At 43.4% G+C, this 18,987-nt stretch overlaps 1 protein-coding gene across 2 annotated transcripts in view; it reads left to right on the top strand.

Annotated features, from left to right (window-relative positions):
* The window catches only part of tatdn1 (TatD DNase domain containing 1), a 45,948-nt gene that overhangs the window by 15,486 nt on the left and 11,475 nt on the right, over positions 1 to 18,987 (top strand). For both annotated transcript variants that reach the window (XM_080194283.1, XM_080194284.1), the window contains 3 exons: positions 4,227 to 4,370; positions 4,530 to 4,572; positions 6,626 to 6,711. In XM_080194283.1, coding sequence (XP_080050409.1) covers positions 4,227 to 4,370; positions 4,530 to 4,572; positions 6,626 to 6,711 — 273 coding nt within the window. The remainder of the gene's footprint in view (positions 1 to 4,226; positions 4,371 to 4,529; positions 4,573 to 6,625; positions 6,712 to 18,987) is intronic.

The raw sequence follows: 18,987 nt of genomic DNA, 5'->3' as shown, positions 1-18,987 counted from the left end.
AAGATCCCCCCTCAGCCTTCTAAACTCTAACGAGTACAGACCCAGTCTATTCAATCTCTCTTCATAAGCTAACCCCCTCATCTCTGGTATCAACCTGGTGAACCTTCTCTGTACTCCCTCCAAGGCCAATATATCCTTTCGCAAATGCAGGGACCAAAACTGCACACAGTACTCCAGTTGCGACCTCACCAGTGCCCTGTACAGTTGCAGCAAGACCTCCCTGCTTTTATATTCTATCCCCCTCGCTATAAAGGCCAACGTTCCATCTGCTTCTTGATCACAAGTTCAAAAGTTCTTGATCAAAATTTCAAAAGTACTTGAAAAAATTGAAGAGTTTGCTTTGAGTTTTGAAGCGGGCACTTGTTAACAGTAAAATTTAAAATGAGCATATTTGCAAAGTGGAATACTGAACATGTAATAACTAAGTGTCTTTCATTCATAAGAAAGTCTTGCATTTATAAAGAACAAAGAACAACATAGCACGGGAAACAGGCCCTTCGGCCCAACGAGCCCGCGCCGCCGTCCCATTGTCTCAGTGACCTATTCATGATTTTAGTCTACGCCTAATGTGCGAGGATCAGGGAGGTCCAATATAGGGACAATTTGTTACCCAATCAATCAGCCTAAAAGCACATCTTTGGGATGTGGGAGGAAACCGGAGCACCCGGAGAAAACCCACGCAACCACGGGGAGAACGCGCAAACTCCCACAGACACAGGCCCAAATCCATGTGTCCGCACAGCAACAGAGATAGTCTCTGAGCTGTCATGTTGCCCTCGAGATGGTCCAGTTTAAGCACACTAACGACATGAAGCAATAGGCAACTCCCGAAGCAACATCCAAGAGCAGCCCACTACAACCTGCCGCATGCGTGCCCCTTGCTGGTCAACAAGGTGGACTTAAATGCCTGTGGAAAGATATACATCTTTCAAGTCACTAGCACATCCCAAAGTGCTATACAGCCACTAATGTAGTTTTTGAACTGTAATTATTGTTCTAAAAAGCTGCATATAGCATACTCAGTAGTTACTGGTTTTGAGTTATTAACTGGGATATAATTCTAGACTGAGGACTGGCATAAAAAGACCATTACTTTGTTTACATTGAAACATAGAAAATAGGAACAAGAATAGGTCATTCACTCCATCATTAAGTATGATCATGGCTGATCCTACAACTCGAACCTGATCCTGTCTTTGCTGCACCCCCCTCATATCCTTTTATTCCTTATGCCCCAGAAGCTATACATAACTCCTCCTTGATAACATAGAATGGTTTAGCTTGAACTGCTTTCTGTGGTAGTGAATTCTACAGACTTGCCACTCTCTGGGTGAAAATATTTCTCCTCATCTGTTATCTATTTAAGTGGTTGCATGACTGCTTTCAAAGCTGGTCACATGATTTGGTAATGTCATTGGGGTGTTTCACAGAAACATTTCCATTTTCTACTCGGTACAAGCAACAGCTCCTGTGTTAAACCTTTTGTTATTATTTTGAATGTGTGTGTGCAAACAACATCTTTTTCTTTCCTTTTTGTTTAAAACCCAACATAGTGGCACAGTGATTAGCACCGCTGCCTCATAGCGCTAGAGACCTAGGTTCGATTCCAGCCTTGGGTGATTGTCCCTGTGGAGTTTGCAAGTTCTCCCTTATGTGGAGTTTGCATGTTCTTCCTGTATTTGTGCAGGTTTTCTCCCACAGTCCAAAGGTGTGCAGGTCAGATGGATTGCCCCTTAGTGTCCAAAGGTGTGTTGATTAGCCATGGTAAATGCCTGGCTCGGGCAGAGGGGCAGGCCTGGGGGCAGACTCATTCGGCTAAATTGCCTCCATCCACACTGTAGGGATTCTATGCCTCAATTCAATAGCTCCGCAACCCCGAACATAAGGGTTTTACGTCATCTCAGTCCTAAAAGGTTTACCCTTTATCCTTCAAATACGACCCCTCGTTCTGGATTTCACCATCATCGAGAACCGCCTTCCTGCATCTACTCTAGTCTTGTTAGAATTTTAAGTGAAAGATACAAATGGGATTAAAAATCAAAATTACTTTGAATTTTAAAAACTCTTTATAAGGAAACAACTTTCACTAAAGATACAAGAAGCTCCAGGATGCTGATGAATAGCTTTTTGTAAAAAAAAAGTGCATGAAATGTGAGCATTCCTGGAAATGCCAGCATTCATTACCCAACCTTAATTGCCCTCGAGGAAAATGGTGGTTAGCCTTCTTGGACTGCTGCACTCTGTGGTTTTGGTGCATCCACTGCTGTTGGGAAGGGACTTCCAGGATTTTGATCCAGCAACAGTACAGGAATGGTGATTATTATTTCAAGTCAGAAATATATGTGACTCAGAGGGAAACTTGTAGGTAGTGCTGTTCTTTTGCATCTGCTGCCCTCTTCTAAATGATAAGGATAATGAGTTGTCGAAGTGCTGTTTGTTCAAGGAGCCTTGGTGAGTTGCTGTAGTGCAACTTGTGTATGCTATACACTGCTGCCAGTGTATGCCAGGGCTGCTGGAGTGAAAAGGTGGTTCCCAACATTTCACCCTTTGTCTCTCTATTCACCATAACATTTTTGCAGCTCTCAATCTGATCAAACTCTCACCATTGTCTTTCATGCCCATGTCCTCATTAAAGCCACTACACTCTCACTGGACATTTCCTCTGGTACAGCCCTTATTGTGCTCCTTTAAGTCCAAAATATATAGTCTTGAATGTTTACGGTAGACAACTGGTTGAGCCATTCGTTGCCAGAACCAATGAAAGCAGTGTTGTGCTCTTCTCAACTTAAACAGCTCATGTTGCAAAGATCATTCTGGAATGCAGAGATAACCAATAGCTTCTTTTCAGAGCAAACCATCTTCTCAAAACCTTCCATTCTCTGCCCTACTCCAAGATTCCTCCATGCCCCCACCATAACATCAAACTCTCATCTTTTTCCAATTTCTCTTCTATCTCCTTTCATGCCCTGCTGAGTTGCTCTTTGTACAAATAATTGGAGCATCCTCAATTTTGTTGCATTTGTGTAAGTAACAAGCTGAACAGTAATCAGACACCAATAATGCGTGTACAATCAGGTACATTTTGCGCATGTCCACACTAATCGGTGGCCACAAACTTACTGTAATGTTATAAATTATTGCTCATTAATCAAATAAAAACTCCAAGCACATCTTGTAAATGAGACTCCTCTCCTGATCCTTCGGACCTGTTCCCACCAAATTAAACTTCCATATTGGTCATACGCTAAATTGTCTTGTTAACTGTTCACTCTCTCAGATACCAAATTTGATTTCAACATGCTCAGCCTCAAAAAAGAACCCATCCTTGTGACCTTGCAAACAACAACATCTCTTTTCTCTCAAGTCCTTGAATCTGTTGTTGCCTCCCAAATCCATGCCCATCTTCCCCACAACTCCATATTTGAGCTACTTCAATTAATCTTCATCTTCCACATACCAATTGGTGCTATCAAATGGTATAATCAGAATCACAATTGGCATTCTATGTGACTATGACAAAGTTAAACATCCTTTTATGCCATCCAGCTGGATAAGGCTACACTTGCCTATTTCCTTCTTGTCTAGCCTCAGAGAAATGCCGTAAATGGTTTATCATCCTTCATCTGCACCATTACGTTTGGAATCTCCACTGATCCCTCCTTGACCACCTCCTATTTCTCAGCTTCATGCTACCTCTTCGCAACATTATCCAAGAACTTGTCAGGTTCAATGTGACAACACTTCTCTCAACCACTCTAATGCTTCCGATTTGTTGCACTGCTTGTCCAACATCTAGTCCTGGATGAAAAGAAATTTTGTTCAATTGAGTATTGTGAAAACTGAGGCTGTTATTTGCAGTCCCTGTCACATGCTTGTTCCCTAACCACCAGCTGCATTCCTCTGCCTGGTGATGGTCGAAGGCTGAATCATATCACTCATAACCTTGCCATTCTGTTTGATCCTGGGATGAGCTACTGACCACAAACCTTTTCCATTTTCAAGAAACCTACTTTCAACTCTGTAATATTGCCGTCTCTTCCCCCAGCCTATATAAATGCATGCTGTTGTATTAAACCTTGTTAATTCTCTATATTATTTTAGATGCCTTAGTGAGATCACCCCTTCCTCAGTGCCAGGGAATATGGCCCATGTTTACAAGGTTACTGTCATGTATGGTTATATGTAGGATTTGCTGCTGATTTCTGTTTAATGCCATTACTTCACAGATACTTTCTACAGTACAGTTGGTTGTCACCCCACACGCAGTGGTGAATTTGAGCAGAATAATCCAGAGCAGTACCTGTCTGATCTTAAAACACTGGCCATGGAGAACAAAGGAAAAGTTGTGGCCATTGGGGAATGTGGCTTGGGTACGTTTTTTAAAAATGATATATTTTCTGTTACAGGATTGTTTTTGCATTGTTTCCTAATGGATACAAACTGATTAGTTTCTGTAACCAGGCCATATCCAGGACGAAGGACTTATGATAAAGTTAGTTACTCGTCCTTGTTTATTTTTACTTTTACAGATTTTGACAGATTGGAATTCTGTCCTAAAGAGATTCAGCTGAAGTAAGTATTTAATATTTTTTGAGCAGTCTACACAAGCCACAGACATTGAGTTGCCACCCCTCCAAATTCCTTTCTGCACCATAGATGACTGTTACCTACTCCTATTTAATATTCCTATAGGAATAGTAGTGCCCAAAAGGTAAGTAGACAGTCGTGGGAACTCTCTGCACTTGGAGATAGCAATCACCATTTGCTTCGTCAACTTTAAATTCTTCTTGCATGCAGATTATTTCTACCGATGTGCAACTATATCTGTAATGTAGTGAAATTAATCATAGAATGGTTACAGTTCAGGAGTAGGCCATTTGGCATATCATGTCCATGCTAGAAAGCTGTAAGAGCAACTTAGTTAGTCTCATTCCTGTGCCTTTACCTGAAAATTACTTCTCTTCAGATAATTATCCAATCCTGTTTTGAAAGCCGCAGTGAATCTCAGGCTGTGCATTCCAGATCTTAACCAGTTGCTGAGTGAAAAAGGTTTTCCTCATGAAATCTCTAATTCTTTTGCCATTCACCTAAAATCAGTGTGGGAACAGTTTCTCCCAATCTAGTCCCCTCATGATTTTGAACAGCTCCATCAAATCTGTTCTCAGCCTTCTCTAGCTTCACCTCGCCATTAAATTGAAATCTCTTAACTACAGAATCATTGCTGTAAATCTTTTCTGCTTTCCCTCCGTTGCCTTTACATTCTTTCTGGAATATAATGCCCAGAAACTCCAGTTGAGGCCAAACTAATGTTCATAAAGTTTTACCATTATTTCATTGCTTTTGTACTACTTTTGTACTGTATGCCTTTTTAATCATTTTCTCCTGCCAATTTCAATGATTTGCGCACACAAAACTTATGGTCCATCTGTTCCCGCACCTCCTCTAAAACTGTATCTTTTAACTAATAGGCTGTCCTCATTCTTCCTAGCAAAATGAACCTTTTCACACTTCTCTGCATTAAATTTTATTTGCTGCATGTCTGTCTGTTCGCCAGCATATGTTTTCTTGAAGCAATCACTATCCTCCTCATAGTTCACAATACTTCCAAGTTTTGTATCACCTGCATACACAAATGTGTCCAGATTTCTTTCAGAAACATATGAGGACATGATTGGTCTCAAGTTATTTTATCTTTTTGCATTTGAAATTTCACTTTTTTGATAATGTCTTCTGCTGGAGGATGCAACAACTTCAGCTTCATTTGTCCAGAAGTTGCAATGCAGCTTTGTTTAAAGGAAGACCTTTAGTCTAAAATAATTAAAGGTTGATTTAACTTTGTGCAGATCTTGGCCAGGTGAAAAAACCTGGTAATTTTTAATGAAACAAGAAAACTCAAAAGTAGGTTGCCACTGGGTTTGTGGGATTAATTTCAAGGGATAAATTCAAGATAATTATTTTCCTGTATGAGTAAAACTAGGACTAAAAGATGCAGATTAAAGTGTAGAAATAAATGATTACTGAATAAAGTTCAGAGGAATTAATTATTGCTTGGTAAACTAAGTACATCTTAACTGAGTTAAATCAATTACTAACAAATCAAATTACCATGCCAAATTTTAAGTAAATCATAGCTTCATAATATGCTAAGCAGATTCATTAAGATGACAGTTTAAAGTAGAATTGCAATGACGATGTTAAAGACAGGTCATCACCTCTCATATGAAAATATATTCCCTTCGTTTTAGGAGAATTTATTTTATAAAGTGTTTGCTGCTGAGTAATAGAAGTAATCCTTATAACTGGATAAGTAAATTGCTGTTAACTGTCCATTTTGCTGGCAAGACAATGTTACTTTCAAAGCCTTACTTGCATCATATTAAGCCTATGTGATCAGAGTTATTGGCCTTGGCTTTCTGTTTCTGTTCTGTCTCCATCCCATTCATTAGGCAGCGCCTCTTTCTTTTGTCTCAAAATAACTTCCTAAAAGCTACAGGATGCATTGAACATCCAGTCATATTATTGAGTAGTCAGTTGACATTAAGACCTTAATTCATAGCTTTTTTGCAGTTTTTTTGTCCTTAATTGGTAAAACTTAGAAATAATGAGAATATACTTTTTCTTTCAGATACTTTGAAAAACAGTTTGACTTGGCAGAAGAAACTAAATTGCCTATGTTTCTACACTGCAGAAATTCACATCCAGAATTTTTAGGTATGATTAAAATAAGATGGCAGAGTTTCTATTAAAATACCAAAATCAGGGTCCTCAGTTGTTGAATGATTCAAATAGTGTAAAACTGGTCCTTAAGTTCTAGAAAGGTTTAAGTTTGATGAGTAATGATCACAACTAGTGTGACAGCCAGCATTATGATCCCCATAGAAACCAAGAACTTAATTTCCCAAACAACAAATGGAAATAAACCAGTGGACAAGATTTCACTTTTTAAGACTTTCACTGTAAGAAACAAAATAAAATCGACATAAATCAGGTAGTGATATACAGGCAACTAACACCAAGTTAAAGGAAAAGGTAAGTTTTGCATTCACTAACTAACAAGTGAAATATGTCTTACAAAACACTTTATTGCAATGCTGTGCTTCTGGCCAATATGTTATAAAACAAAAATACTCCCACGGTCACTCTTGGCTGACTAGTGGAAGTTCTCTTCTCCCTGCCATACCAGGTTGAAACTTCCAGTATCCTTTGACAATCATTCCACCGAACCCAAATTATCTCGAATGCGATTACCACCAGCAAGGCACACCTTGGTGACTCACCATTGCTTAAATCTTCATGACCCCGTCAGTTCTATTCCCTTTCCTGGTGAAGACAAATTCTTACCAGAATCCTGTTTGGTCATTAACACAAGGTAACAGTTTCTCCTGTTTTCCCAGAGCAGTAGCTTCTTTGTTTCTTTTGATTTGATTTATTATTGTCACATGTATTAGCATACAGTGAAAAGTATTGTTTCTTGCGCGCTATACAGACAGAGCATACTGTTCATAGAGAAGGAAATGAGAGTGCAGAATATGGTATTACAGCTCTAGCTAGGGTTAGAGAAAGATCAACTTAATGCGAGGTAAGTCCATTCAAAAGTCTGACGGCAGCAGGGAAGAAGCTGTTTGTGAGTCGGTTGGTACATGACCTCAGACTTTTGTATCTTTTTCCCGAGAAAAAAGAAGGTGGAAGAAAGAATGTCCGGGTGCATGGAGTCCTTGATTATGCTGGCTGCTTTGCTGAGGCAGTGGAAGTGTAGACAGAGTCAATGGATGGGAGGCTGGTTTCTGTGATGGATTGGGCTACATTCATAATCTCATGTAGTTTCTTGCGGTCTTGGGCAGGGCAGGAGCCATAACAAGCTGTGATAAAGAACAAAGAACAAAAACAGCCTGGGAAACAGCCCCTTCAGCCCAACGAGTCTGTGCCGCCATTTTAATATTACCAGTCCCCCCCTCCCCCGCCCCGCTCCACCCATGACCCTTATCTATTGTTTTTATGGCAATCCACATTGAGGGAAAGTAATTTAGGGACAATTTATTACTTCCAATCAGCCTAATAGCACATCTTTGGGGTGTGGGAGGAAACCGGAGCACCCGGAGAAAACCCACGCAAGCACGGGGAGAACGCGCAAACTCCCACAGACACTGGCCCAAATCCATGTGTCTGCACAGCAAACAGTGGTAGTCACTGAGCTGTCGTGTTGCCCAGCATCTGGTCCAGTTTAAGCACAGTAACGTCATGAAGCACTAGGCCAATCTTGAACATTCAAGAGCAGCCCAAGTACGACCTATCGCGTGTATGCCCCTCGTTGGACAACAAGTTACTCTTAAACAACTCCAGCGTGCCTGCCTCCGCCACCTTGGCAGAGCATTCCATACCCCCACTACCCTCTGTGTGAAAAACCTCCCTCTAATATCTGTGTTATACCTCTCCCCCCCTCACCTTAAGCCCATGGCCCCTCGTACTGTGTGTTTCTAACATAGGAAATAGCTTACTTCTGTTTACTCTATCATAACCTTATATACCTCTATTAGATCCCCCCTCAGTCGCTGTCTTTCAAGGGAAAACAGCCCCAATTTGCTCAATCTTTCAATCTTTCTCAATCTTTCCTCATAACCCAGAAAGAATGCTTTCAATGGTGCAAATGTAAAAATTGGTGAGAGAGAGATTATTGTCACCGCACCAGTTCTCCAGATTCTCTTTCTCATCCCCTGTATGTCTCGTCATTGTTTGAGATCCAACCCACTATGATGGCGTCATCTGCAAACTTGAAAGTTAACTTGGAGAGGAATTTGGCTGCACAGTCATAGGTGTATAAAGAGTATAGTAGGGGGCTGAGAACACAGCCTTGTGGGGCACCGGTGTTGAGGATGATCATGGAGGAGGTTTTGTTGCCTATCCTTACTGATTGTGGTCTGTGGGTTAGGAAATTCAGGATCCAGTCGCAGAGGGAGGAGCTGAGGCCCAGGCCATGGAGTTTGGAGATGAGTTTCGTAGGAATAATGGTGTTAAAGGCTGAACTGTAGCCCATAAATTGGAGTCTGACATGGGTGTCTTTGTTATCTAGGTGTTGCAAGGTTGAGTGCAGGGCCAGGGAGATGGCATCTGCTGTGGACCTGTTGCGACAGTAGGCAAACTGTAGTGGATCCAGACAGTCTGGGAGGCTGGAATTGATTTGTGCTATGACTAGCCTTTCGAAGCATTTCATGATGATGGATGTCAGATCCACCGGACAAAAGTCATTAAGGCATGCTGTTTTTTTGGCTTTTCTTTGGTACCGAGATGATGGTTGTCTTCTTGAAGCAGATAAGGACCTCACATTGTTGTAATGAGAGATTGAAGATGTCTGTGAATACCCCCACCAGCTGATCCATGTAGGATCTGAGTTCTCGTCCAGGTACCCCATCCGAGCCATTCTGCATTTTAAACAAAAGCTGTCCTTTTTTTGTGAGATTCTGTGAAAAGATAAAACTGCTACCTCACTTCAATGGGTTTCTGTTTGAGTTTCTCTCCTCATGGCAAATTGATCACATGGGTATGTTTCCAAGGTGAGGTGTTTATCCAGAATTCTCTGTTTTATTTTGAGTTAAGGGTACATTTCAAAATATCATTGTCTGGTAAAGCTCGGCGTTTGTGAAAATTTATTGAAGGCAAATCATGTTTAGCTAATTTGATTGTGTTTTCAATAAATTAACAGATTGTCGAAGAGAGTAATGTGTTTTTGCTGTGGTGTGGATCAATATTGAAAAGACAGTTGGTTAAAGTCCTGCACAACAGGCTTGTCAGCAAAATTGGTGCCCATTGAGACAAAAGGCAAGGTTGCAGCCTGGATACAAAGTTGACTGAGTGACTGGTGTGATACTGTGCCTTTAAAAAATACCTTTGTAAGGGTATGTTTAGAACATAAGAAATAGGAGCAGGAGTAGGCCATCTAGCCCTTCGAGCCTGCCCCGCCATTCAGTAAGATCATGGCTGATCTGTCGTGGCTCAGTTCCACATTCCCGCCCTCTCCCCATAACCCTTAATCCCCTCTCTTATCAAAAACCCATCAACCCGTGTCTTAAAAATATTTAGCGAGGCAGCCTCCACCACTTCAACGGGCAGAGAATTCCAGAGATTCACCACCCTTTGAGTGAAGAAGTTCCTCCTCAACTCCGTTCTAAACCGCGCCCCCCTTTATCTTGAGGCTGTGCCCCCTAGTCCTACTGTCTTTTTTGAGCGGGAAGAGTCTCTCCACCTCTATCCTATCCATCCCATTCATCATCTTATACGTCGCAATGAGATCTCCCCTCATTCTTCTAAACTCTAACGAGTACAAGCCCAGTTTATTCAGCCTCTCCTCATAGCTCAACCCCCTCAACTCCGGTATCAGCCTAGTAAACCTCCTCTGCACTCCCTCCAAGGCCAAAATATCTTTGCGCAGGTGCGGCGCCCAAAACTGCACACAGTACTCCAGCTGCGGCCTCACCAATGCCCTATACAGCTGCAGCAAGACCTCCCTACTTTTATATTCAATCCCCCTCGCTATGAAGGCCAGCATCCCATTCGCCTTCCTGACCACCTGCTGCACCTTTTGCGACTCATGCACAAGGACCCCGAGGTCCCTCTGCACCGTCGCCTGCTGCAGTTTTTCGCCCCGTAAGTAATAGTCCTTCCTACCATTCTTCCTACCAAAGTGGACCACCTCACACTTGCCAACATTAAATTCCATTTGCCATTTCCTGGCCCATTCGCCCAGCCTATCTAGATCCTTCTGCAGACTCTCCACACCCTCCGCACAATTTGCCATTCCCCCAATCTTGGTGTCATCAGCAAATTTCGACACCCTACACTCAGTTCCCTCCTCCAGATCATCTATATAAATGGTAAAAAGCTGAGGCCCCAGCACCGACCCCTAGGGCACTCCACTAGTCACCATCCGCCAATCCAAATAGCACCCGTTGACCCCCACTCTCTGCCTCCTATTTGACAACCAATCCTCTATCCACGCTAACACCCTACCCCCAACTCCATTTAGAATTCAGATCTGTTTTGCATGGCACCAGTTTGTCTCAGAAAACCTTTAAATTAGTGGCTGGGAGCACAAGATAAGTATCATTTTAGACATGGACTGTTTGTTAAAGCATGACTAATGCATTTGTGTTTACTTGGACTCCGCCTAGGGTTTCAAAGTAGAGTTTTGATTAATTGATTGACAGAGACAGTGTCTTGTGATTAATGGGAGGAGCTAAGCTTACAGGGGGGGAAAAAAAAATCAGTTTCATTTTAAAAATTTCTGCCTGGACTGCCTGAAGAAAACAGTGTTTCTCTCTGTTTCATCAAAGGTTTTATGAAAGAACAAAGAACAAAATCAGCCCGGGAAACAGGCCCTTTGGCCCAACAAGCCCACGCCGCCATCACAACACCACCAGTCCCCCTCTCCCCCCACGACCCCTGTCTAATGTTTTATGGCCATCCAGATTGAGGGAAACTGATTTAGGGACAACTTATTCCTGCCAATCAGCCTAACAGCACATCTTTGGGGTGTGGGAGGAAACCGGAGCACCCGGAGAAAACCCACGCAAGCACGGGGGGAATGCGCAAACTCCCACAGACACTGGCCCAAATCCATGTGTCTGCACAGCAATCAGCGATAGTCACTGAGCTGTCGTATTGCCCAGTATCTTGTCCAGTTTAGGCACACACTAATGACATGAAGCACTAGGCCAATCCTGAACAACCAAGAGCAGCCCCCGTACGATCCATCACGTGTATGCCCCTCGTTGGGCACGAGGTGGACCGACTTAAAACCTGTGAATGAAAAGAGAAAAACATTATTATCATACCATACCCATTTACATTACCAGGGACGCCCAATGCTAATGACCCTTATTTAAAACAATCTCCTATATCCACCCATGTCCAACCCAGTCATGTGCCTGTCTAAGTTACTCTTAAATGACTCTAGCGTGTTTGCCTCCACCACCTTACTTGGCAGAGCATTCCATACCCCCACTACCCTCTGTGTGAAAAACCTCCCTCTAATATCTGTGTTGTACCTCTCCCCCCTCACCTTAAGTCCATGGCCCCTTGTCCTACGTGTCTCTATCATAGGAAATAGCTTACCTCTGTTTACTCTATCTATACCCTTCATAATCTTATATACCTCTATTAGATCTCCCCTCAGTCGGCGTCTTTCAAGGGAAAAGAGCCCCAATTTCTTCAATCTTTCCTCATACCGCAGTCCTTCCATACCAGGCAACATCCTGGTAAACCTCCTCTGCACTCTCTCCAGAGTCTCCACGTCCTTCCGGTAGTAAGGCGACCAGAACTGGATGCAGTACTCTAAATACGGCCTAACCAACGTTCTGTACAACTGCAACATTAGACTCCAGCTCTTATGTTCTATACCCCTTCCTATAAAGGCTAACATACCATAGGCTTTCTTCACCACACTCTCCACTTGCACTGCCACCTTCAAAGACTTGTGCAGGTCTCGCTGCGACTCTATACTCCTTACGGGCTTACCCTTTACCATATAACTCCCCCCTTCATTATTCCGGCCAAAATGCATCACCTCACATTTATCCGGATTAAACTCCATTTGCCATGTATCTGCCCAATCAACCAGCCTATCAATATCCCGCTGTATTGCCAGACACTGCTCCTCACTGCCTGCCAATCCAGCCATCTTGGTGTCATCAGCAAATTTGCTGATCACACCACCTACTCCCTCTTCCAAATCATTTATATATACTACAAAGAGAAGAGGTCCCAGTACCGAGCCCTGCGGCACCCCACTAGTGACAGACCTCCAGCTAGAAAAGGACCCCTCCACTACTACTCTGACTCCTCTTTGCAAGCCAGTTCTCTACCCATCTAGATACCTGACCACATATCCCATGAGCTTTAATCTTTTTTACCAACCTACCATGAGGGACTTTGTCAAACGCCTGACTGAAATCCATATGGACAACATCAACGGCTCGTCCTTCGTCGACCGTTTTTGTCACCTCCTCAAAGAATTCTACCAGATTTGTAAGGCAAGACTTCCCCTTGACAAAGCCATGCTGCGTATCCTTAATCAGATCGCAACGCTCTAAGTGCGCTTACATCCTATCCCTAAGAATCCTCTCCATCAACTTACCTACCACTGACGTTAAGCTCACCGGCCTACAGTTACCCGGGCTATCCCTCCTACCCTTTTTAAACAACGGTACCACGTTCGCTATCCTCCAGTCCTCTGGGACCTCACCTGTGTCCAAAGAAGAGACAAAGATTCGCGTCAGAGGCCCAGCAATCTCATCCCTCGCCTCTCTAAGCAGCCTAGGATAAATGCAATCGGGCCCCGGAGATTTATCAGTTTTAATGCCATCTAAAAGCCCTAACACTTCTTCCCTTGTAATCGATAGATCTTTCAATTGGTCTACCGCTCCCTCAATGACCATACTAGACATCAAGCCCCTCTCCTTCGTGAATACTGACGCAAAGTATTCATTCAGGATCTCCCCCATTCCCTCTGCCTCCAAGCACAATTCCCCACGTCTGTCCCTGAGAGGACCGATTTTACCCCTAGCCACCCTTTTGTTCTTAAGATAGGAGTAAAACGCCTTTGGATTCTCCTTAACCCTACCTGCCAAAGCCGTCTCATGCCCCCTCTTTGCTCTCCTAACTCCCCATTTGAGATCCCTCCTACTCTCTCTGTATTTCTCCAATGCTCTCTTCGTTCCCAGCTGCTTAGACCTGACATTCGCCTCTCGTTTCTTCCTAACCAGGTCTTCTATATCTCTAGTAATCCACGGTTCCCTAATCCTACCTTTCCCATCCTTCCTCCTAACCGGCACATGCCTTTCCTGCACCCTTTGCAGTTTTCCCTTGAAAGACTCCCACATGCCTAACGTGGTCTTGCCTTCCAACAGCCTTTCCCAGTCTGTATCCCTAAGCTCCTGCCTAATCCAGCTGTATCTAGCCTTCCCCCAATTTCGCACCCTCCCCTTAGGACAGCTCTTGTCTTTTTCCATTCGTATCCTAAAGTAGACGGAGTTGTGGTCACTATTAGCCACATGCTCACCTACCGCAACCTCAACCACCTGACCCGGCTCTTTTCCCAGAACTAAATCCAGTATTGCCCCCTCTCTAGTCAGGCTATCTACATACTGCTGCAAGGATCCTTCCAATACACATCTTACGAATTCCTCTGCGTCCGAACCCCCAGCTCTAGGCACCTTCCAATCCACCCCAGGGAGATTAAAATCTCCCACTACAACAACGCTGTTCTTCCTACACATGTCCAAAATGTCTCTACATATACCCTCTTCCACTGCCCGTGGGCTGTCGGGCGGCCTATAGTACACTCCTAGCATAGTAATGGCCCCCTTCCTATTCCTCAACTCCACCCACAGAGACTCAATTCCCAACCCCTCCATGTTATCCTCCCTCTGCACTGCTGTGATCTGCTCCCTAACTAAGAGCACCACTCCCCCTCCTCTTTTCAACCCTCCCCTATCACGCCTAAAACACTTATACCCTGGAATATTTAGCTGCCAGTCCTGCCCCTCCTTTAACCACGTCTCTGTCACTGCCACCACATCTAAATTCCTTGTGAACATCAAGGCCCTAAGTTCATCTGACTTTCCCATCACACTCCTCGCATTAAAACAGATGCACCTAAGACCCTCCGGCCCTCTCAGATCCTCCTTCTCCTGGGGGATTTTCCTATCATCTAGACTTACCCTGAGCTCCAACTCACTCCCAGTGCCTGAGCTGTCTCTCTCCTCCCCACCCCCTCTCCATACTAGTTTAAACCCTGCCTAAACACTCCAGCCAACCTCCCAGCTAAAATATGTGTCCCCTTCCCATTTAAGTGTTCCCTATCCCTCTTATACAAGTGCCCTTCCTTTGCAAAGACTTCCCAATGGTCAACAAAACTAAAACCCTCTGTCCTGCACCAATCCCTTAGCCACGCATTCAGCTGCAGGATCTCATTATTCTTATCCCTATTGCTGGGCACTGGCAGCAGCCCAGAGATCGCCACCCTGGAGGCCCTACACTTCAGCCTGGCTCCCAACTCCCTGAACTGCGTACGTATTTCCCCCCTACTCTGCCTTCCTATGTCCTTCTCTCCTACATGTATAATTACATCTGCCTGGGTCCCTTGGCCCTTCAAGATTCCCTCTACCCTCTCTGACACATCCTGCACCCCTGCTCCAGGGAGGCAGACCACCATCCTGGAGTCCTGCTTTTGCCCATAGAACCGCCTATCAATTCCTCTAACCCTCCCATCCCCCACCACTATCTCACATCCAGCCCCCTTCCTTCCCTCTGAGGCATTTTCCTCTTCCCCTCGTGCCCTTTTCACCTCAGTTGGTGCCTTACCCCTGCTATCTTGAGAGACTACCCCTGGGGTAGCCTTTGGAACATTACTCCTCTTCTTTTTCCCCTTCCTAACTGTAACCCACCCATCCCCCCTCCTTGGCTCTGGGATCCCCTCTTGAATCTGGTTCCTATTCATTAGTGCCTCATTTTCCCTCACTAAAAATAAATCCTCCAGCCTTAACTCCAGTTGCCTAACCCAGGCCCTCAAACACTGCAACTCCAGACATTTGGTGCAGATGTGGACTCTCCGGAGATGCTGTGTCTCCAGGAACTCCCACATATTGCACCTTACACAGCTGACACGTCTCCCCACGGACCCTGCCATTTATTTGGCTACCCTTAGACCTACGGACATACTCTGAAAAATTTGACCAGTAACTCACCTTGCCTAAGCCTGCCTCGCCAAAGCCCTGCAGTACTCACTCAGCACCTGCCTCACTCTGCTGCCCGCTATCTACTGTGGCCTTGTTTTTATACTCCCTCACTCCCTTCACAACAGCCCTTGCGCCTAGGACCCTCAATGGAAAGCACAAAGGGAAAAAAAACCTACAACCCAGCAATGCTCCAAAGCCTGGTAACCTCAGTCACAGCAAATATGCTGGTATTTTGTAACTGAATTTTAAGATGGTGATTAAGTCTTTAAGAGGAATATTACTTGAATTGGAACTCATAGGGATAGATTAGCACTTAAGAATTGTATCTTGTCATGTTTAAGCATTGTTTGTATGTTAAATGTTAAGCTAATTCAGTTGTTATAGTTAAACTATGTTGTTAAATAAAGTTTGTTTTGATAAAAGCTTCCTCATTTGTCAATAGAATCTTGCTTGGAGTGAAACATCATTATAGTGATGCCAAAATAGGCAATAGTTGGGATCCAGTCTGGCTTTATAATATACCTTGAGGTTTCTGATCTGGTATCCTAACACAGGAAACACTAATGGTGAATGGTTGATTCTTTGGACTATAGGGAGGTGGTCCACGAGGGATCAGCTCTATGACCACTGCTTTTCTTTATCGATATTAATGACATGCAGGGCACAATTTCAAAATTAACGGATGATACAAAACTTGGAAGTCTTATGAATCGCAGGAAGAATAAAGGTAGACTTCAAAGTGGACGTAGGATTTCCATCGCCCACCTTCAACATCCTGGAGGTTCTCATTGAACAGAGATTTAACTGGACAGTCAAATAAATATTGTGGCTGTGAGAGCAGGTTAGAGGCCAGAAACTCACCACCTAACATAATGAGGTTTCGCACGGAGAGGAGTCCACAGTAAAGTGAGATATTGACTGAGTGTGAAATTAAGCATTTGGTTCATGGGGTAAGTTTATAAGTTTTTGTCAAGTTTAACTTAAACTAAAAGTCAGGCTCTGACTTAGGACTTCCACATTTCAAGTTAGTAAGTAGTCCAGTTAGCTGTCAGTCAGCTGAAAGTGGTTGTTTTGAATAGGTGTTAGCTACTGTGTGGGAAGATAGTGAATCATGAGCTCTATGAAAGCAGACAGATTTTCAAACTCACAGAGTAAAGAGGTTCACTGAGAGGAGATTATGCTGGAGTGAGTGAAGTTAGGAATTTGATTCACACGGGAATTCAGTGCAGAGGGGAAAAAGAGGCACTCTTTTTTTTCTGTCTGTTTTCATCCTACAGTAGCTGTAGATGACACAAGTTCCAGAGGATAACCTAGAGACAGCAGCAAGTGTTTGAAGAGATAGAGGATGGGGTTGTGGGATCAAAGCATTTCAGAGAAAATCAAAGTGTGATATAATTAGTTAATGCAATAAAGATGGGTGATTTCTTGTAGCTGTAGATTGTTAGAAGCTAATGGATGCCAGTATAATCCATGATGACTGTTGTCCATAGTGAATGTTTGCAGCTTAAGGAACTCTGGCTCAGAATTGATGAGCTGGAGGCTGCGATTTAGACACCGTGCCTCAATGAGAGGGAAAAATCTGGACAATTACATATCTTCGACTAGGGTCTTCTGAATTTGTATGTGAACAGGAAGGTGTGACAGTAAGTGAGGCAGATTTGGGTATCAAGAAGGTGGAAGTGGAGGAACTTCAGCATTTGCATTTGTTCAACATGTTTGAGCTTGTATGGACAAAAGCAGGAGCTATGAGATGGATTAGCAAACTGACTGTGGGACCATGTTGCAGGGACACATTCAAATGGGGAAGTAAATTGAAATGTCTTGGTAGTAGGGGACATTACAGTCAGGGGAGTTGACACTTCTGTGCAGCCTAGGGCACAAGTATAAAAGCTGCGTTGCCTGCCCACTGCTTGGATTCAGGATATCTGCTTGAGGCTGGAGAAGAACTTTCTGTGGGAGGGACAGAATCCAATTGTCAGGCTGCAGCTGGGTACCGATAAGATGGCTAGGACTTAGGTTCTGATTACAGAGAATCTGAACAGTTATGGGCTAAATTAAAAGGCAGAGCCACGAGGATATTTATCTTTGGACTGCTGCCTGAGCCACAAGTGAATTGGCGTAGGGAAATAAAATTTGAGAGTTGAATGTGTGGACAAAGATTGGTGTTGGTTTTGATTCATGGCACAATGGCACCAAAGTGGGTGTCTGTACGTATTTGCTCTTGGTATTAATTTACTGATGTTCGTGAAGTATTTCATCTCCCTGTCAAAAACTGGCTAAATTCAGAGAATTTGGCAATGAAACCCACTTGATTTCTCTCCCTCTGCCTCTCTGTTTCTATAAATATATAAAACGAAAAAGAGTCGCGAAAGTAAATGTTGGTCCTTCAGAGGACGAGAAGGAAGATGTAATAACCGGAAATGAGAAAATGGCTGAGGCATTGAACAGGTATTTTCTGTCGGTCTTCACAATGGAAGACACAAATAACATGCCAAAAATTAATGACAGGACAGGTGAGAACCTAGAAACTATCATTATCACTAAAGAGATGCTGTTGAATAAGTTAATGGGGCTAAAGGTAGACAAGTCTTCTAGTCCTGATGGAATGCATCCCAGGGTGCTAAAAGAAATGGCGGGAGAAATAGCAAATGCTCTAGTGGTAATTTACCAAAATTCGTTGAACTCTGGGGTGGTTCCTGCAGATCAGAAAACAACAAATGTGACGCCATTGTTTAAAAAAGGAGGTAGACAAAATGTGGATTAATAGAAGCCAGTTAGCTTAACTTCTGTAGTAGGGAAAATGCTTGAATCTATCATCAAGGAAGAAATAGCGAGACATCTGGATATAAATTGTTGCATTGGTACGATGCAACGTATGTTCATGAAGGGCAGTTCATGTTTGATTAATTTGGTGGAATTCTTTGAGAACATTACATGTGCAGTGGATGATGGGGAATCGGTGGATGTGGTGTGTCTGGATTTCCAGAAATTATTTGACAAAATGCCGCACCAAAGACTGCTACATAAGATAAAGGTGCAAAGTGTTATGGGTAATGTATAGCATAGATAGAGGATTGGTTAACTAACAGAAAGCAAAGGCTGGGGGTAAATGGGTGTTTTTCTGGTTGGCGATCAGTGACTAGTGGTGTGCACCAGGGATCAGTGTTGGGACTGCAATTGTTTACGATTTACATAGATGATTTGGAGTTGGGGACCAAGTGTAGTGTATCAAAATTCGCAGATGACACTAAGTTGGGTA

Source organism: Carcharhinus amblyrhynchos, chromosome 8 (genome assembly GCF_965287045.1).
Source record: "Carcharhinus amblyrhynchos chromosome 8, sCarAmb.v2.hapA, whole genome shotgun sequence".
In the NCBI taxonomy this organism is placed as follows: Eukaryota; Metazoa; Chordata; class Chondrichthyes; order Carcharhiniformes; family Carcharhinidae; genus Carcharhinus; species Carcharhinus amblyrhynchos.
Note: the sequence above shows the minus strand (reverse complement) of the source record. Positions and strands in the feature narration are given on the sequence as shown.